General features: G+C 44.9%; 1 protein-coding gene across 3 annotated transcripts in view; it reads right to left on the bottom strand.

Moving 5' to 3' along the window:
• Positions 1 to 943: 943 nt before the first annotated feature.
• Positions 944 to 21,333, bottom strand: part of rad17 (RAD17 checkpoint clamp loader component) — a 71,277-nt gene continuing 50,887 nt past the window's right edge. For 2 of the 3 annotated variants that reach the window (XM_041787878.1, XM_041787877.1), the window contains 10 exons: positions 20,888 to 21,013; positions 20,724 to 20,793; positions 20,530 to 20,641; positions 20,244 to 20,438; positions 19,070 to 19,167; positions 18,386 to 18,532; positions 9,610 to 9,738; positions 7,861 to 7,981; positions 4,937 to 4,994; positions 944 to 2,705 (listed from right to left, as the gene is read on the bottom strand). In XM_041787878.1, coding sequence (XP_041643812.1) covers positions 2,531 to 2,705; positions 4,937 to 4,994; positions 7,861 to 7,981; positions 9,610 to 9,738; positions 18,386 to 18,532; positions 19,070 to 19,167; positions 20,244 to 20,438; positions 20,530 to 20,641; positions 20,724 to 20,793; positions 20,888 to 21,013 — 1,231 coding nt within the window. In that variant the 3' untranslated portion in view covers positions 944 to 2,530. The remainder of the gene's footprint in view (positions 2,706 to 4,936; positions 4,995 to 7,860; positions 7,982 to 9,609; positions 9,739 to 18,385; positions 18,533 to 19,069; positions 19,168 to 20,243; positions 20,439 to 20,529; positions 20,642 to 20,723; positions 20,794 to 20,887; positions 21,014 to 21,333) is intronic. The other variant, XM_041787879.1, reaches the window with a different exon arrangement.

The raw sequence follows: 21,333 nt of genomic DNA, 5'->3' as shown, positions 1-21,333 counted from the left end.
TTCCCTCCTCAGTGTCTGAATCTCTCAGAAATCCTAACATTCCCTCCTCAGTGTCTGACTCTCTCAGAAATCCTAACATTCCCTCCTCAGTGTCTGACTCTCTCAGAAAGCCTAACATTCCCTCCTCAGGGTCTGAACCTCTCAGAAATCCTAACATTCCCTCCTCAGTGTCTGAATCTCTCAGAAATCCTAACATTCCCTCCTCAGTGTCTGAATCTCTCAGAAAGCCTAACATTCCCTCCTCAGGGTCTGAACCTCTCAGAAATCCTAACATTCCCTCCTCAGTGTCTGAATCTCTCAGAAATCCTAACATTCCCTCCTCAGTGTCTGAATCTCTCAGAAATCCTAACATTCCCTCCTCAGTGTCCGACTCTCTCAGAAATCCTAACATTCCCTCCTCAGTGTCTGACTCTCTCAGAAAGCCTAACATTCCCTCCTCAGGGTCTGAACCTCTCAGAAATCCTAACATTCCCTCCTCAGTGTCTGAATCTCTCAGAAATCCTAACATTCCCTCCTCAGTGTCTGAATCTCTCAGAAATCCTAACATTCCCTCCTCAGTGTCTGAATCTCTCAGAAATCCTAACATTCCCTCCTCAGTGTCTGAACCTCTCAGAAATCCTAACATTCCCTCCTCAGTGTCTGAATCTCTCAGAAATCCTAACATTCCCTCCTCAGTGTCTGAATCTCTTAGAAATCCTAACATTCCCTCCTCAGTGTCTGACTCTCTCAGAAATCCTAACATTCCCTCCTCAGTGTCTGAATCTCTCAGAAATCCTAACATTCCTCCTCAGTGTCTGAACCTCTCAGAAATCCTAACATTCCCTCCTCAGTGTCTGAATCTTTCAGAAATCCTAACATTCCCTCCTCAGTGTCTGAACTCTCTCAGAAATCCTAACATTCCCTCCTCAGTGTCCGAACTCTTTCAGATATCCTAACATTCCCTCCTCAGTGTCTGAATCTCTCAGAAATCCTAACATTCCCTCCTCAGTGTCTGACTCTTTCAGAAATCCTAACATTCCCTCCTCAGTGTCTGAATCTCTCAGAAATCCTAACATTCCCTCCTCAGTGTCTGACTCTCTCAGAAATCCTAACATTCCCTCCTCAGTGTCTGACTCTCTCAGAAAGCCTAACATTCCCTCCTCAGGGTCTGAACCTCTCAGAAATCCTAACATTCCCTCCTCAGTGTCTGAATCTCTCAGAAATCCTAACATTCCCTCCTCAGTGTCTGAATCTCTCAGAAAGCCTAACATTCCCTCCTCAGGGTCTGAACCTCTCAGAAATCCTAACATTCCCTCCTCAGTGTCTGAATCTCTCAGAAATCCTAACATTCCCTCCTCAGTGTCTGAATCTCTCAGAAATCCTAACATTCCCTCCTCAGTGTCCGACTCTCTCAGAAATCCTAACATTCCCTCCTCAGTGTCTGAATCTCTCAGAAATCCTAACATTCCCTCCTCAGTGTCCGACTCTCTCAGAAATCCTAACATTCCCTCCTCAGTGTCTGAATCTCTCAGAAATCCTAACATTCCCTCCTCAGTGTCTGAATCTCTCAGAAATCCTAACATTCCCTCCTCAGTGTCCGACTCTCTCAGAAATCCTAACATTCCCTCCTCAGTGTCTGACTCTCTCCATACAGACGGAACACTCTGCCTGCTGTAACAGTATGTTGGAGCTGCACAGACCCCGTTTACACCTCTTCTTAACATCCCCTCTAGCATGCGTTATCTCTTTAAAGATACTTCTCCACTGACGCCTGAATTCACCGCTCACCTTAGTGACGCCGTAACTCACCAAACCAATCAAAGCCCAAACACTGTTTCCATGGCTAGTTGGAGTTTCTCCAGCCTCACCAGTCCTTTTGTGGTGCCATTCCAGTCTAACCAGTACCCTACTATAATCATTTACCACATAATAGACCAGTGTGTCCAGTGTGTATTCATGACAAAATGAAGGAGAAAAGCTGTTAAAGAGGCCCTGTTAGCCTCTTAGCTGGTGGCTAGTTAGCCTCATTCTTATCAGAATGCAGGGATACCAAGGCATGAGCTCAGAGGCTAGTGGCACCTCTTTAACCGCTTTTCTCCCTCGTGTTATCATAAACATGCTGCTGGTGTACTATCTAGACCATAAACCTAGAGAGGCACTGGCTAGACTGGAATGATTATTGGGGGCCTGGGCTGGCCTGCATGCAGCAGCAATGATGGAACGTTTTAGAAGCTCTAAAGGATGGGATCATCGTCAAAGGCAGAGGATGGAATGTTTGTGAAGCTTGGCCATAGTTGGAAAGTGTTGGAGGGGGTGGAGCCGGCATTCACCTCCATCCTCACCAGCTCCAGCAAGGACAGTCCTGATGTGACGTTTCTCAGAGCTCAGGGCTCTGTCCTCTTTACTGTTTTTGTTGTTTTAAAGACAGAAAAACTAAACCAGTACCAAATGAGGATCTGTTTCAGAGCCTAGAGACCAGCTCTGCTGAGACCAATAATCCAGAGCCCCAGTATGGATGTTAACGTGAGGTATAAACGGGGTCATGGTGCGTTCAGTCACTGTTGTACTCCTCAATGAGCAGCTCGTCCTCCTCCAGGAGGATCTGACTGCTCACAGCTTTGGGCTGACTGGCTGACAGATCTTCATCACCCTGGCTCTTCTCCTCCTCCTCCTCCTCTTCCTCCTGCTGAGCTGGATCTTTGTCCGTCAGAGCCTCCAGTTTTAATCTGCGGATGAGAACGGTTATGGTCATGCAGGGAAGGCGGGAACATGTTCAATAAATCAACCAGAAGAGGAGTTTGGTAAAACCAAACAACGCCGCTCTAGGTTAAGATTCCCGCCTGACTGAGGGCGTTCTCTCCGCGTAATCTGGACCCCGTCTGAGCCTAAGGTCCAGAATGTCTGACCAGTGGGAGAGCTCTATTCCACGCTTGGCCACGGCACGGAAGGACGAGGTGGACCAAAGCACGGCACGAATGCAAATGAAGGAGCGAGAGGGCGGGATTGTGACGTAACGTGGACCTGACGTATACGAGAGGTTTGAAGAGGGATCCTTTTGGAAAGTACTGATCGGCAGTATTTACTAATTAAAACATCTCTAATACACATTTAGACCCCTCTATCATGAACTACTGATCAGGGCTGCACTGGTATCTGGCATCCAGGACATGTTCCCAGTGGGCTGGAACTCTCTGAGGCCGGTGTGATTCTATTCTACTATGGTAAGGGTACAGGGTCCACCACATGCCCCCCTAACATCAACAGTTTATTTATCCTTAGAGGAAATTATTCGGTAGACCTGTTAAAGGGCTGAGCTGTGTTCAACTGGAGCTGGAGGGCTGCGGAGCACCAAAAAATGCCAGGGCCAAATTTTCTCTCCAGTCCAGCACTGTTTGTAATTAAAGCAAAGAAGAAGATGAATATGATGCACTCTATGATTTAAATGAGGCACGCTCTTTACAGCAGAGTAATGTGGTTATAGGACGCGCTGCAGAGAGAACAGCTGCTGCTCAACAAGCACGCTAGAGAGAGAGACGGTAGGACTGTTCAGGAGAGATGGAGAGAGAACGGAAGGTTCTGCTTGTAACTATGGCTCTGTGAATCCTGGATGACTTCCTGTAAACACATCGCCAACACACGGGTCAAGTAGCTCTACCTACGAGGTCAGGTGTGACACCCGCTGACCCGGGAAGTCTATATTCCAGTGTCATCAGAGGATCCGTTTCTACAGGATCTTCTCACAATGTTACAAACACAACCTTCATATCTATTTCATCCTTTCTGACCGTCAGAGGCGGGGCTTCAAGCAGTGGATGACCTTTACCAACATGGTCACGAGGAATCCAATACATGCAAACCTGAAACAGAGTCTGGGATCACACCCTGGGGATGTTCACTTGGTAGAGCCTGGTGAAGTCTGCGCCCCTCTCATGGCCGCCGACGGAGTGGATATACCCCTGGCAGTGGGCGACCGTGTATGATGTTTTAACTGTAATGCTCGGAGACAGCACTACCTGTCCTGGGACGCTCAGGAGGTCAGATGTGCTGGTCAAAGACGCTCTGAAGGCACGGACCGGGCACAGCAACGCTGGCCTCTCACTGTCGCCCCCTGGTGGGGGATCTCTGCGTGTGGCCTCAAGGTGACCCCACATTCATGGGGGTGCCACCTCAGACATGTAGCTGACAGACAAGGCGTGGAGCTCCCTGACTTGCCTCGCCGTAGTAATGGCGAGGAGGAAGGCAGCCTTTGCTGATAGCCACCTCAGCTCTGCCTGTGCCAGAGGCTCAAAAGGAGGCAAACGCAGACGGTCCAGTACGAGGGGCAGGTCCCAAGCTGGCACTCTAGGGGCTTGTGGGGGACTGAGCCTCATAGCTCCCTTCAAGAAAAGCGTAGCCGACGCGTGGAAACTGAGTGTGCTATTGTCGACTGGAGTGTGGCTGCTACATACAGCCTGAGGGTAGACCGGGAAAGGCCAGAATCCAAGAGGATTCAGAAGAAGTCTAGGATAGCTGGTACCAAGCAGCCCTCTGGGTCTACATGGTAGATTGTACACCATGCCGCCACCCGGTCTCCTACTGTAAGCGGGTAGATGGAGCGCTGGCGTTCAAGACCGTCTTGTGGACAGAAACTGAGCAGCGTATCAGCACTAGGTCAGGCCCTGCAGAGGCCAGACCCACAGCTGCCTGGTGGGGAGGTGCCATGGTGGGCTGCAACAGAGTCTGCGCAGCCATGGGGACCATGACCTCCATGGCCAGAAGGGGTCCACCGGGAACCCCCTCCTGTGAACCGTCTGTTTCAGGTGTGAATGAACGAAACGCTCAGTGAGCGAGACCCAGAGTCTGGTAGAGGGTCTGCTGAGATCCATGCCGGTCCTGGCTGACGAGTCCTCTGAAGATCTCTGAGACCCTTCAACATGGGAATCCAGGTGCATTATGGGTAGATGAAGGTATTGCATACCTGCCAAGGCCCCTCCTCAGAGACATCTGACCCACGTCCTGAATGAAGGCGATCTGAGCTGGGACAGAAACGTTCAGGATTAAAGATCATTCAGACCTCCCAAAAAACTCTACAGAGGATCCTGGTCTCTGTCGGGTCTGTGAGGATCCCGGTCTCTGTCGGGTCTGTGAGGATCCCGGCCTCTGTCGGGTCTGTGAGGATCCCGGCCTCTGTCGGGTCTGTGAGGATCCCGGTCTCTGTCGGGTCTGTGAGGATCCCGGTCTCTGTCGGGTCTGTGAGGATCCCGGTCTCTGTCGGGTCTGTGAGGATCCCGGTCTCTGTCGGGTCTGTGAGGATCCCGGTCTCTGTCGGGTCTGTGAGGATCCCGGTCTCTGTCGGGTCTGTGAGGATCCAGGTCTCTGTCGGGTCTGTGAGGATCCCGGTCTCTGTCGGGTCTGTGAGGATCCCGGTCTCTGTCGGGTCTGTGAGGATCCCGGTCTCTGTCGGGTCTGTGAGGATCCCGGTCTCTGTCGGGTCTGTGAGGATCCCGGTCTCTGTCGGGTCTGTGAGGGACCAGGTCTCTGTCGGGTCTGTGAGGGACCAGGTCTCTGTCGGGTCTGTGAGGATCCTGGTCTCTGTCAGGTCTGTGAGGATCCTGGTCTCTGACAGGTCTGTAAAGATCCAGGTCTCTGTCGGGTCTGTGAGGATCCTGGTCTCTGTCAGGTCTGTGAGGATCCCGGTCTCTGTCAGGTCTGTGAGGATCCTGGTCTTTGTCAGGTCTGTGAGGATCCTGGTCTCTGTCGGGTCTGTGAGGGACCAGGTCTCTGTCGGGTCTGTGAGGGACCAGGTCTCTGTCGGGTCTGTGAGGATCCTGGTCTCTGTCAGGTCTGTGAGGATCCTGGTCTCTGACAGGTCTGTAAAGATCCAGGTCTCTGTCGGGTCTGTGAGGATCCTGGTCTCTGTCAGGTCTGTGAGGATCCCGGTCTCTGTCAGGTCTGTGAGGATCCTGGTCTTTGTCGGGTCTGTGAGGATCCTGGTCTCTGTCGGGTCTGTGAGGGACCAGGTCTCTGTCGGGTCTGTGAGGGACCAGGTCTCTGTCGGGTCTGTGAGGATCCTGGTCTCTGTCGGGTCTGTGAGGATCCTGGTCTCTGTCGGGTCTGTGAGGATCCTGGTCTCTGTCGGGTCTGTGAGGATCCTGGTCTCTGTCGGGTCTGTGAGGATCCTGGTCTCTGTCGGGTCTGTGAGGATCCTGGTTCTTCCTGAGTTTAGTACTTTAATGCTGGATTATGCAAAAACGGAATAATCAAAGAGAACAGAGGAGAGTGCTGGTCCTCTAAGATGTCTGTAAGTGAATCACAGCCACACAAACAGACTGATTGACTGATTGACTGATTGATTGGTTGATTGGTTGATTAACTGATTGATTGACTGATTGACTGATTGATTGATTGGTTGGTTGATTAACTGATTGATTGACTGATTGACTGATTGATTGATTGGTTGGTTGATTAACTGATTGATTGACTGATTGACTGATTGATTGACTGATTGATTGACTGATTGATTGACTGATTGATTGACTGATTGATTGGTTGATTGACTGACTGATTGATCGATCGATTAACTGATCGATTGACTGATTGATTGACCGATTAACTGATTGATTGACTGATTGATTGATTGATTAACTGATTGATTGACTGATTGACTGGTTGATTGACTGATTGACTGACTGACTGATTGATTGACTGATTGATTGATTGACTGATTGATTGACTGATTGATTGGTTGATTGACTGATTGATTGACTGATTGATTGATTGACTGATTGATTGACTGATTGATTGGTTGATTGACTGATTGACTGACTGATTGATCATTCGATTAACTGATTGATTGACTGATTGATTGACTGATTGATTGAATGATTGATTGACTGATTGACTGATTGATTGACCGATTGACTGATTGATTGACTGATTGATTGACTGATTGATTGATTGTTTGACTGATTGACTGATTGATTGATTGATTGATTGACTGATTGACTGATTGATTGACTGATTGACTGATTGATTGATTGATTGACTGACTGATTGACTGATTGATTGATTGATTGATTGACTGATTGATTGACTGATTGATTGATTGGTTGATTAACTGATTGATTGACTGATTGACTGATTGATTGACTGATTGATTGATTGATTGACTGATTGATTGACTGGTTGATTGATTGACTGATTGATTGGTTGATTGATTGATTGATTGATTGATTGATTGACTGACTGATTGACTGATTGATTGATTGATTGACTGATTGATTGACCGATTAACTGATTGATTGACTGATTGATTGGTTGATTAACTGATTGATTGACTGATTGATTGGTTGATTAACTGATTTATTGACTGATTGACTGATTGATTGACTGATTGACTGACTGATTGATTGACTGATTGATTGGTTGACTGATTGATTGACTGATTGACTGACTGATTGATCGATCGATTAACTGATTGATTGACTGATTGATTGACTGATTGATTGAATGATTGATTGACTGATTGACTGACTGATTGATTGACCGATTGACTGATTGATTGACTGATTGATTGGTTGATTAACTGATTGATTGACTGATTGATTGACCGATTAACTGATTGATTGATTGATTGATTGACTGATTGACTGATTGATTGACTGATTGATTGATTGATAGACTGATTGACTGATTGATTGATTGATTGATTGATTGATTGACTGATTGACTGATTGATTGACTGATTGACTGATTGATTGATTGATTGATTGATTGACTGACTGATTGATTGATTGATTGATTGATTGATTGATTGACTGATTATGAAGGACTCTGTAGAAGGTGACTAGAACCATAACAATTCCTCATTAGGACCCTGGGTCTGATCCACCAGTCTGTTACCTTGGTTCCTCATGGGGTTGGAGAGCTTGGCCAGGAGAGGCAGCAGGTGAGTCTGTAGGCTGATGGGAGAGAGACAGAAACTCCTGAACAATGACTGAGCGGCCAGGCAGTTCTCTCTGTGCTGAAAGACAAACAAACAAACAAACAAGCAAACAAAGTTATCCTCTCAGGCCAGCATGTCCAGGGTTGATGACCTTCATGACACACATGAGGGCAAGACTAATGCTGAATCAGCTAAACTGTTGAAAAATGGTATCAATCGCAGTATATCAGTATATGGTATCACAATAAAGGATTCTGGTAATATCTTATCATGGGGCCACTAGTGATCCACCCATGGTCTACTCTCCAACAGTGACAGTAGAAATCCCCCTCTAAGAGGTCAGACCCCATGGACAGTAAAGAGCCCTCTCTATGAGGTCAGACCCCATGGACAGTAGAGAGACCCCTCTATGAGGTCAGACCCCATGGACAGTAGAGAGCCCCCTCTATGAGGTCAGACCCCATGGACAGTAGAGAGCCCCCTCTATGAGGTCAGACCCCATGGACAGTAGAGACCCCCCTCTATGAGGTCAGACCCCATGGACAGTAGAGACCCCCCTCTATGAGGTCAGACCCCATGGACAGTAGAGAGCCCCCTCTATGAGGTCAGACCCCATGGACAGTAGAGAGCCCCCTCTATGAGGTCAGATGCCATGGACAGTAGAGAGCCCCCTCTATGAGGTCAGACCCCATGGACAGTAGAGAGCCCCCTCTATGAGGTCAGACCCCACGGACAGTGGAGAGAGCCCCCTCTATGAGGTCAGACCCCATGGACATTGGAGAGAGCCCCCTCTATGAGGTCAGACCCCATGGACAGTAGAGAGCCCCCTCTATGAGGTCAGACCCCATGGACATTGGAGAGAGCCCCCTCTATGAGGTCAGACCCCATGGACAGTAGAGAGCCCCCTCTATGAGGTCAGACCCCATGGACAGTAGAGAGCCCCCTCTATGAGGTCAGACCCCATGGACAGTAGAGAGCCCCCTCTATGAGGTCAGACCCCATGGACAGTAGAGAGACCCCTCTATGAGGTCAGACCCCATGGACAGTAGCGTGAGCCCTCTATGAGGTCAGACCCCATGGACAGTAGAGAGACTCTCTATGAGGTCAGACCCCATGCACAGTAGAGACCCCCCTCTATGAGGTCAGACCCCATGGACAGTAGAGAGACCCCTCTATGAGGTCAGACCCCATGGACAGTAGAGAGACCCCTCTATGAGGTCAGACCCCATGGACAGTAGAGAGCCCCCTCTATGAGGTCAGACCCCATGGACAGTAGAGAGCCCCCTCTATGAGGTCAGACCCCATGGACAGTAGAGAGACCCCTCTATGAGGTCAGACCCCATGGACAGTAGAGAGCCCTCTCTATGAGGTCAGACCCCATGGACAGTAGAGAGACCCCCCTCTATGAGATCAGACCCCATGGACAGTAGAGAGACCTCTCTATGAGGTCAGACCCCATGGACAGTAGAGAGCCCCCTCTATGAGGTCAGACCCCATGGACAGTAGAGAGCCCCCTCTATGAGGTCAGACCCCATGGACAGTAGAGAGCCCCCTCTATAAGGTCAGACCCCGTGGACAGTAGAGAGCCCCCTCTATAAGGTCAGACCCCGTGGACAGTAGAGAGCCCCTTCTATGAGGTCAGACCCCATGTGTGATGTTTATCTAACATGCATTTAGACACATGGCCCTACCACATCCTGGTTTACCTTCTTGTGGACCAGCAGCCAGTTAGGTTTGTGCAGCGGTCTGAAACCAACAGAGACCTGCTGACAGTTGGAGTGAAGGAGCCCCCTGGTGGCCACAGAGCTGCTGTAACCCCCCATGGTGCTGCGACTCTGGAAACACAATAACAGCAGACTCAGATTCAATAAACAGGCAGTTTAACAGGATATATTAATATTATCATATCAGGGCTGTCAGGATTAGTCAGGATTATTCAAGGTCTATCATTTTTGGTTAAACCATATCAGTGTCTCACTTACGCAAAATAAAATCACCAACAATCCTTAAAATAACAACAACAACAATGATAATGAGAGAATGGAATTAGGGAAGAAATTGCGCTGTGGATGCTGATTTGCTGAATGGCTGCGCCGAACTGCTAATGCTGAGCTGACAAACACCCTGAAAGAATGTAAATAATTTCTTGAATGGCTGTGCCAAACTGCTAATGCTGGTTTGGAAGGATCCCTGAAAGATGCTTAATGAATTCTTGAATAGCTGAAACTGAACTGCTAATGGTGGGTTTAAAAAAATCCAAGAAAGAACCTAAAGGTTATCTTGAATGGCTGAAACTGAACTACTAATAATTGGTATGAATAATCTTAGAATGAAGCTCAATGTAATATTAAATGGCTAAAGCCAACCTACTAATGCAGGGTTTTAAATATTCCATGAAAGATGCCAAATACTATCTTGAATTGCTAATGCCAACCTGCTAATGGTGGGTTTGAAAAATCTTCAAAAGAACCTAAAAGTAACCATGAATGGCTGAAACTGAACAATTAAAGAGGGTATGAATAATTGTAGAATGAAGCTCAATGTAATATTAAATGGCTAAAGCCAAACTGCTAAAGCTAAATGTAATCTTGAATGGCTAATGCCACACTCTAATAGTGGGAATGAAGTTTCTAGGGCAAAAGCTTAGTGTAATGTTCAAAAAAACTGCATCTGTAAGAAAAACAGGAAGTACTTTGGAAAATGTGACTAAAAATAATCCTTTAAACCAGCTTAATATATTGTTTGAAGGCCCAGGGCCAACTGCTATTGTTTCAACTGTAAAGTAGTTACCAACAGGGAGTCTTGATGTAGTGGCTGTAAAAAGCTTGTTGTAAAGAATTCTAACCTGATTAAACAGGAGAAGATCAGGAATGTCTTTAAAAGAGCTGAATTGAGAGAGAATCCATGTTAAATGAGGAGTTAGAATTGGATCTACAGTGGAAAAAGCTTGACAGGTCCATCCTCCTCACTGTTTCTGACTGAGATCAGCCCAGCCCTCTGTGTCTGCCTGGTTGCCATGGTAATTAATGCCTGCATGGTCACATGAAGCACACATGCGCACTAATATCAGTTAGACCTGTTAGAACAGAGAGCAGCTTTGGGTGATTTTGCTTGTAAACACAGTCTCTTTCTCCTCTCCGTGTGCGAAAACCATACATGCTATCATCAAACGGATTTCGGCGTGATCATCTGCAGGCTTGGAACCAGCAGTGATGTTATTTTGGAGTTGATTGTCAGAGAAATGAGGCCAGGAGGGCGATCTAAAAACAGGCATCTTTCAGGGTTTGAAGACAGAATCATCAGATTCTGTAACATTGCAGCAGATGACAGAGATGTCAGTTTGCCTGGGACAGGTGGTGCTCTCACCAGGGGTGGACTGGGACAATCATTCAGGCCGGGAATTTGATACCATCCCAGGCCACTACCACCCGATTACCGCAAAACACCAAGAGTGAGTTAGGTTGGGCGCCTACTGATATAAGAGTGTAAAATAGTAAAACAAAGGTCCACACACAGCCGCTCTTCTTTTCCCTGAAAAAATAAATGTTTCTGTTGGGTTGCAATAACCTGTACTCAAGTCACATAAACTGAAAGTATTCTGTTTCATTTACTACTACACTTTTAATGTGCAAGCTCTTAATCTCAGTTGGATTTTACCTGGTTAAATAAAGGTTAAATGAAACACTATAAGGACTTCAATATTCACATAATTCATTATGTTGTATCATGTAAGTTAACTATTTACTAAAATTTGCAATATCTTTTGTTAAAACTTAAAACATTTGTTTTATTAAGTCAGTTTTAGCCCCATCAGCTACCCTTAATAATGTCAGAAGAAAGAATATTACACAGATAATAAGCATATGTTTTTATTTATGTAAGTCCCACCTGGACTAAAGTCTTTATAAAATATCAGAATGTGCTGACTTAGAGCTCTGAGAAGATTTTCAAAGAGCTGATAATTTATGGGTGTCTGTTTGGGTATTTATATTTCATATTTGGACATTTACTGTTGTTCTGTGACTCTGTTAACTTAAAGTTGTGGTTTCTATTTTTTTCTCCTACCACGATTATTGCTTTTAGCTAAAGGGGGAGGGCCCCCTTACGGTCTTTGCCCTGGGCCTCCAAATAGCTAAAACCGGCCCTGCCTCACACCTGCAGCTCCCCCTCACAAATCATTCTGTCCTGCCAGTTTGTTGCTTTCATTTTTCTGTTTCTGCCCTTTTAACAGTATTTATCATTAGTACTTTTAAGATCAGATAAAACACCCATGTTTGGACAAGTTTTACTCAGTTTACATTATTTCAAGATGTGATCTGTGTGTGTTTGGCTCGTTGATGATGATGCGCATCTCAAAAGTCATCATCAAATACGAGAAAGGGAGAGCATCGGCAGGAAATGACTGAGGAAATATGTTAAAACGAGGGCATTAAAAGCTTCACCTTGAACACAAGACAGTACAGCTCTATGAATGAACTCAATAAAGAGATCCGCTATCAGCAGACTTCCTCTGTGCTCTTTCATGCACGTTCCTCTGTCCAGCGGACATCCGACGGTAATAATATACAAATTTTCAATTGAATTTGGAAGTTAAAGTCTGTCTTCTTTGTGTGGACTGAGATTTATTGATATGACTTAATGCAATGAGTCTTTACTGCTGGCAGTTTTCACTTTTATAGAGGATTTCAGGAGGATTTTCTTAAAGGAAGCCTTTAAAGAGCCGCAACCGGTCACTAAAGAGCCACATGCAGCTCGAGAGTGTTTTGGCGGCGGCTACGGCCACAGTAGTCTGTGTACTTCTGCGAAATAAAGTTGCAGCGAACCTGACTAACGTTGCACCGTCTGCTTATTGAGGGACGTTACAGTAGAACTACATGTGCAGGAGGAGGGGAGCTGGGGCGCAACTTGGTGTGTGTCTGCCTGCACTCTGCTGAAGAGAGCCTCAGAAAAAGAGAGGAGGGGGTGTGTTTGTGTCCTACGCTGTTGCTCGATCTGTGTGAGCTTCATTGAGGCAGATACCCTGAGCCGCACGACGGATTGTTTATTAAAAAATCATGCGCGACAATTGCTGAGCGGGCCATTTTGGCACCCAGGCCACCGGGAAATGTCCCGGTGCTCCCAATGGCCAGTCCGCCACTGCCTCTCTTGCCAAAAGTGTGCATGATATGGCTTTGGTTCTTGGTTTGACAGTAGCGGGACAAGGTTTCCTCCATTTTGATATAGTTTTTATGTGTGTGGTGTTAGATTTGTGGTTTCAGTGGAAATTTGTTTGGGACGGCTTCTGTGCCAAATCAGCCTGCCCACTGTTAGGCACTTGTTACCATGGAGACAGAGACTCACCTTACTTCAGTGGGTTTTTAGTGAGATCTGACCTTAAAACATGCTTTGAAACTCAGGTCGTTGTGTCAAGACCGTAACAGCTATCATCAAACGGATTTCGGCGTGAGCATGAGCAGGCTTGGAACTAGCACTGATATTATTTTGGTGTTGATTGTGCGAAAAATGAGGCCAGGAAGTCGATCTAAAAATAGGCATCTGTCTGAGTTTGAAAAAGAAATGGATCCCATTCTGTAACATTGCAGCAGATGGCCGAGATGTCCGAATTTTTGCGCAGAATAACAATATACCTTATTGCTGTGAATGTTGAAGGCATTCACAGCAATAATAATAATAAAACTAATATTATTAATAACAATAATAACAACAACAATAACGATAATAATTAAAGCTGCAAGCAGCGATGATGGGCCCTCGCAACCCGTTGCACGTTGGGATGTGCAGAGACCGCGGGTGTGCGGCAATCCTCGAGTGCCAGCAACAAAGCGCGCTGCTCCCACAGGCTATGGGGGTTTTGCAACACTCACAGTTTCACAGAAACAGAGGGGGATCCTCCTCGTTCATTTCCAGAGCTTGCCATTACTTTGGCAGTAAAACCAAATGAGCATGAGGCATGAGCCCTGAAAATTTTGAATGCAGTTCCAAAAAATGAACAAATCACTGGATTGTCAGCTTCACAGCTCCTCTTTCTGCTCTGCTTGGCTCAGTTACTCTCTCTCTCTTTCTCGTTTGCATTTTTGCAGCCTCACTCCCTCTTCCTCTTGTTCACGCTCACTCCACAGGAGAAAAATGACTGAGTGGCTGAAAGCATTAACTGTTTTCAGATTGTTGCAATCATCAGTGTGGAAGATAAAGAAGAAAATACAGAGATTCAGATGTGTACAAGTTTGTTTCATTATTATCTTCAATGCTTTGATATCTCCTCTCAGTTTGTTTTTTTTAAACATCTATTTATGGATGAACAGACAGATACAAACAGTACTTTCCTGCAAAACAAGCACCCTCAGTAACTTATATTTCATGCCTGCGACACAAATGACCCCTCAAATGAAAGCAGACACTCCTCAGATTCCAGCAGTATCTTTTTTGTCATTCTAGGTCCAAAACTCACTGAGAAAACAGCAGACAGACTAAGCAAAAATCCCATTTGCCAATCAAAACAACATATTTCATCCTAACATTGATGTTATTTTTAATTGACCGTGGTCCCAGTCAAATAAATCCACTTGTAAGTGATACTCCAATGTCTTCCCAACATTTGGACCCTGTCCAAGTCCCTGTGCCTGCACATTCACAGTATCAGGCCCAGGAACAATAATGTGGTCTTTGCTGCCATCTAGTGTTTCACTGAATGTATTGACCTGTACTCGAAGCAGCCTGAAGCTGTCAAAGGGGTTAGATTAATATGATGACAAGATTGACACACGGGATTCAGAATTGTCTCTGCATACGTGGAACACTTGATCACAGTCTAAAAGATCATGCATACAAATTCTTTATAATAAACCTAATTGTTTCTTATCCAGACTGTTGCTCTCTCTAAATTATTCATTTTTGACAATATTTCTTCCATTCCTTTAGTTACCCCTACCTTCTTTCTTTTTCATGACCTTTAATATTTTGTCATGGCGACAGATGGGTAAAATAACCAGATATAGATGCATAAAATACAGAGCTAAAGATGTGTACAAGTTTGTTTCTTTGTTTAATTATTCAGTGCTTTTATATCTCATCTCAATTTGGGAATTTACCTTATATTCATGGATAAATAGACAGAAGAAAACTGTAATGTGTTGTTTGCTGTTTGGACCCTGTCCTTAATTGTGTTGCACTACTGTGTATCATCAAAAGGTGGCAGCAAAGCCTTAATTTTGTTTCCATTAAGAGAGGACCGAGTTTTGAACATTTCAACATGAAAAATGACAAAAAAAGACTTGCTTTTGTTTTACAATTTGGGTCCAAGAGGCTTCTTAAAAGGTCCTGAGATGACAGATATGCTTAAGCATTTTCAAACGCCTAGGTAATATGCACTGTGGGGGCTGACTTTTTAAAAATACTGTAGGGGCGCCAGTGAGCCAATATTCCATGCCCACCCAAAACACAAAGGGCAGTTATCTGAGCTTCCAACTGTGAATTTTTGTGCCAGGTTACACGACTCCACAAGTTTTCTAAGCCCAGGATAATTCTACTTCCTGTTCCAAGGCAAAGAAAAATTCACCATAGCCACGCCCCTTTTATTAATGAAAAATTTCCAATGAAATTTTCAACTATAGTATGTCTTCTTACAATATCCTTAACATGAAGGTGTTTGGATGAATTCCTCACGAGGAATTTTGAAAATTGTGAAGTTTGCAATGTGCTGCTTTTTTGACAAAAAAAAATCTAAATTGCAGACTTCCTGTTTGTTTTACGGCATAGGTCCAAGAGGCTTTTTTGTAGAACTTAAAATGATGTATGAGCTCAAGACTTTTCAAAATCCTAGGTTAAACCTGCTGCAGGGGCTGAATTTTCAAAAAACTGTAGGGGGCGCCACTGAGCCAAAAAGCCACGCCCACCCAACACTCATCCTATCAATCATCTTGTTTTGCTACTGAGTATTTTTCTGCAAAGATTTATGGCTTTACTAATTTTATAAGCACTAGATAATTCTACTTCCTGTTACATGGCGAATGAAAAATTCTCATGGCCGCACCATTTTAGGTAAGGACTCTTGATCTTCAAATTTCAATAAAACCAACCTTGAGGGATGTCCCTGGGCTAATTTCAGCAGGATTTGGCCAATCTTGTAATAAAAGGAAATTTTTTAGTGAGCACCAGCCACCTTCATCACATGATGGAGCATTTCAATTCAAGGGGCCGCCATGGCCACGCCTTTCAACTAATGAGAAAACCCCGAATAACTTTTGACCTTAGACATCTCTTCTTGCTCTCCACCAAAGATGAAGTAGTTTGGATGAACGCCCTAGCACGAGTTCGTTTGAATACGACTCCTAAAATATGGCTCAGTTTACAAAAAAATTCAAAATGGCCGACTTCCTGTTTGACTTATGATATGGGTCCAAGAGGATTTTTTGTGCGTCCTGACATGACGCATCTGCCCACACTTGTTCGAAAATCCTAGGTCAAACCAGCTGAGGGCGCTGAACTTTTGAAATGTTGTAGGTGGCGCCATTGAGCCTACTGGCCACGCCCACCCTAAAAACATCACTTCAATTATCTCAGCATGCTAATGAGAATGATTTTGCCAAGTTTTATTGCTCTACACATATCACAAGCCCTGCGAATTCTACTTCCTGTTTCATCCAATGAAGCTAGTGGACTTCCTGTTGAGATTTCAGCATGGGTCCAAATAGCTTTTTTGTAGGACTGATGATGACCTGATATGAACACCGAAATTCATAAGCCTGGGTTAAACCAGCTGGGGTGGCTGAATTTTTGAATGTTCTAGGGGGCGCCATTGAGCCAATAGGCCACAGCTACCTACAAAATGAACATCAATCATTTTGGAATGCCAATGAGATTTTTTTTGCCAAGTTTCATCGCTCTAGGTGTCTTATAACCATTTGAAAAATCTACTTCCTCTTTCATGGAGAATAAAAAATCGCCATGGCCACGCCCTTTAACGTAGATGTTTGACCATCATATATGTGTAAGGCCAACTCCTTGGGAACAGCCTGAGTGAATTTTCAGAATGATCTGCCCAACCATGTAGGTTCTGCGACGTGAAATTCAGGAGTAGTGACTTTCTGTTGCCAGAGGGTGGCGCTGTACAATTTTTCCAAATTTCCAGCATGGATGTGTTCTGGCCTGGACTGTTACCAAGCACATGAAATCTGTCTCAGATATGACCATGTATACTAGAGTTATGACTGTTTCAACATTTTTGGCATAACAAAATGGTGACTCTTGACTTGGCGCCCCGCTGAGGCCACGCCCTCTGACAAAAAGTCAATTTTATTTTTCTCAAAGCTAAATCCACTTCTTTAGTCCATCCTGACACAAATTTGAAGTGGATATCTTGGATAGTTTTTAAACTGTAGCTTTCACCATAAACCTTGACATTTCATGTCACCACTAGGTGGCGCTTTGATCTATATAAAATCTGACCATATAAATGGGTGCAGGCCATGACCGTCAATATACCTGAGCAATATGAGTCCAATCGGGCAATGCACGGCTGAGTAATAAACTACTTCCTGTTTACCAGAGACATATGCAAATTTGAGGGCTCGCCATGGCCACACCTTTCAACTAATGAGAAAACCCCGAATAACTTTTCATCAGCCATGTCTCATGTAGCTCTGTGCCAAAGTACAAGTCGATCTGATGAAATCCCTCGAACGAGTTCGTTCAGTTATGACCCCTGGAAAAGGCCAAAAACAGCCCCGTTTTTGCTTATTTATTCAAAATGGCGGATTTCCTGTTGGAGATAGAGTGTCGAGCCAAGAAGCTTTTTTGTAGATCTCCCCAAGCAAAATTTGATCAATCTAGGACAAAGTCAAAAGGAGGGGGCTTTAACTTTGAAAACTGCTAGGGGGCGCTATTTTTGCAATTCTGAATTTTCATGTTGGAGACCCAAAAAATATCAAAATTTTTGCATGACCGGATGTACGTGCAAAGTTTCCTGCGAATTCAGAAATGTTAAAGGCCTCAAAATGCCATGCAATGACGGCAAATGATATGTTGAATAATCCTAGCAGATACAATTAGGTCCTCACGCCACTCGGTGCTCGGGCCCTAATAATAACAAAGTAATAATAATAATAATAATAATAATAAAAACAACAATAATAATAATAATAATAATAATAATAAAAACAATAATAATAATAATAATAATAATAATAATAAAAACAATAATAATAATAGTCATAAAAGTAATAAAACAATAATACTGATAATAGTAATAATAGTAAAACAACAATAATAATAATAAAACAATAATACTGATAATAGTAATAATAGTAAAACAACAATAATAATAATAAAACAATAATACTGATAATAATAATAATATTTTGGACTTGTTGATCAACATGTCCATGACAAGCTTCTGACTCAGGTTTAAAATGATGAAACCTGCATTCTTCTACATCAAACAAACATTGTTTTATAAAATCCACATGTTCAGGGACAAGGACCCACCGTCCAATCAGAGGTGAGCAGGTCAGCATCAGACAGGTACTCGCTGGCCCTCTCCACATCATCGACCTCAGAGAAGAAGTCCAGGTAGTTCTGATGGAGGTAAAGGTTGAAGAACTCTCCGGACATGTGAGAGCGCTCCACCACCATCTGGAAGAACAAACACCATCAGAACATCCTGATTGGTCCATACACCATCAGAACGTCCTGATTGGTCCAGACACCATCAGAACATCCTGATTGGTCCATACACCATCAGAACATACTGATTGGTCCATACACCATCAGAACATACTGATTGGTCCATACACCATCAGAACATCCTGATTGGTCCAGACACCATCAGAACATCCTGATTGGTCCATACACCATCAGAACATCCTGATTGGTCCATACACCATCAGAACATCCTGATTGGTCCAGACACCATCAGAACATACTGATTGGTCCATACACCATCAGAACATCCTGATTGGTCCAGACACCATCAGAACATACTGATTGGTCCAGACACCATCAGAACATCCTGATTGGTCCATACACCATCAGAACATCCTGATTGGTCCAGACACCATCAGAACATCCTGATTGGTCCATACACCATCAGAACATCCTGATTGGTCCATACATCATCAGAACATCCTGACTGGTCCCTGATGGAGGTGTTTGATGATGAAGGTGTCTTACCTCAGGGTCGATGAGTAACGGTCCTCGTTGGTGATGGGACAGGTGAGACGGGAGAGCAGGTACACTAGGAGCAGGTTCAGCCTCTTCATCAGTGCCTCCTGATGATGATGATGGTGGTGATGGTAAAAAGATATGGAGTCATTATTGTCACAAAACTCTTAGACCCATTCTAAGATTCTGAGATCCTGATTTGCTGATGCTGGTCTCAGATTTTCTTCAAACCTCCTCTGAGCTCTAAACTGCCTCCTTGTTCCTAGATTGTCTCTGAGCTTCAACCCTGCTGGATCTCTGGTCTTTAGCTGATGATATAACATTCTTCTCTCATCCAGGCTGACTCTGGTTTCTCTCTGTGGCGTACCAAACTTTCTCTGAGCTCTAACTGTATTTCTGCTGATGAACCCACCAATAGGAAACAGGAGAGGATGGACCAATCAGGTTAGCTCTGCCAGTTGTTGCTATGCTGTTCTCCGTTGATCTCAGTGAGAGGGTCGCAACATTCTACCACACACACACACCCACGCACGTCATCCCAGTCCACTTCCCCATAACTCCACCCTAGCTCCTCCTACAAACTATATTTGGACTTAAAAACTGTCTTAGTGAGAAATCAGCACCAAGAACTAAACTGAGCCTAGAAGTTTGAAGATAATAACATCTCTGATATTGATAAAGATATTGATCACAGTCCTGTAGGGACCAGTCATGTATTGATCAAGATATTGATCACAGTCCTGTAGGGACCAGTCATGTATTGATAAAGATATTGATCACAGTCCTGTAGGGACCAGTCATGTATCGATAAAGATATTGATCATAGTCCTGTAGGGACCAGTCATATATTGATCACAGTCCTGTAGGGACCAGTCATGTATTGATAAAGATATTGATCACAGTCCTGTAGGGACCAGTCATGTATCGATAAAGATATTGATCATAGTCCTGTAGGGACCAGTCATATATTGATCACAGTCCTGTAGGGACCAGTCATGTATTGATAAAGATATTGATCACAGTCCTGTAGGGACCAGTCATGTATTGATCAAGATATTGATCACAGTCCTGTAGGGACCAGTCATGTATTGATCAAGATATTGATCACAGTCCTGTAGGGACCAGTCACGTATTGATCAAGATATTGATCAGGTCTCTTCAGAGCCCCTCAGAGCTGACTCACGTTTGCAGTGCAGGATCTTTCCCAGGGCTCTGAACAGAAACAGAGATGCGTCCTTCCCTCCGATGGCCTGCTCCTCCTCCTCCTGCGGCTTCCTTTCTTCTTTCTTCTTCCTCTGCTTCGTTCTGGAGGATTTTCCCGCAGAACTCGCCGTTCGCTCCTTCTTAGTCTTCCACAGAGCGTGCTCCAGAGACGAGTCTGCACCGTGAACATCAGGAGGAAGTTCAGTTAGGACAGGACTGTGATGTTAGTGTAGATGAAGATTCTGTGTCCAGGGTTTGGTCCTGACCTGGGAGCGAGGAGAACTGGAGACTGTTAACGGCGCTGCGGATATCACCGGAGCTTCCTGAGCACAGAGACTCTAACAGGGCCGGGTCTGAGACGCACATCCTCCCTCCACTCTGATGATGATATTGTTATCATTATTAGTATTGTTATTAAATTCTGTTGAAAAATGCCCCAAACCTCTGGGTGTCGTCTCACCTTTCCCACCTCCACAGCTGAGATCCGAGTCAGCACCTTCATCATGGTGGTCGGAGCGACCGGGTTAAAGCTGAATGAAAACATCAGACACACAGAGATGATCATGTGGGGTGTTATTCATTTTTAACTTCCCTCTATCACCAGCAGGCAGCGCTGTTTCACACCTGATGCTGCTGATGTGCAGCTCCTCCTGGATCTCTCTAGGAAACAGGAAACGTGAGCTGCTGTCGCCACTCAGACTGTCAGACACGATGAACACCAGAGGACAGCGACTCGTCTTCACAAAGCGCCTGAAAGACACACAGCAGGGAGAATTTAACCCTCCTTAAATATCTCTGATACAGCTTCTGGTAGTAGAAATGTTTGGTATCGTCATCTTGTCTGTGTCCATAAATGCTGCTGACTACTGATGACCAATCTGGAACTAGAAGGGTCATCACATTTCACAGGAGCAGATTTCACAGCTACATCTAGGAGATAGTTTGAAGGGGAGCCGAAACCCTTCTCCCTGGACCAGCAGGGAGCCGCCACACTGAAACCAGTTTTCCTTGTTTCCCAGAGTGAGGACTGTGGCCCTCTGATGGGCCCTGTAGGTCCTGACGGTGGGTCA

This window comes from Cheilinus undulatus, linkage group 5 (assembly GCF_018320785.1).
Source record: "Cheilinus undulatus linkage group 5, ASM1832078v1, whole genome shotgun sequence".
NCBI classification, from domain to species: domain Eukaryota; kingdom Metazoa; phylum Chordata; class Actinopteri; order Labriformes; family Labridae; genus Cheilinus; species Cheilinus undulatus.
The sequence above is the reverse complement of the archived record's forward strand: the minus strand, read 5'-3'. Positions and strand labels throughout refer to the sequence as shown.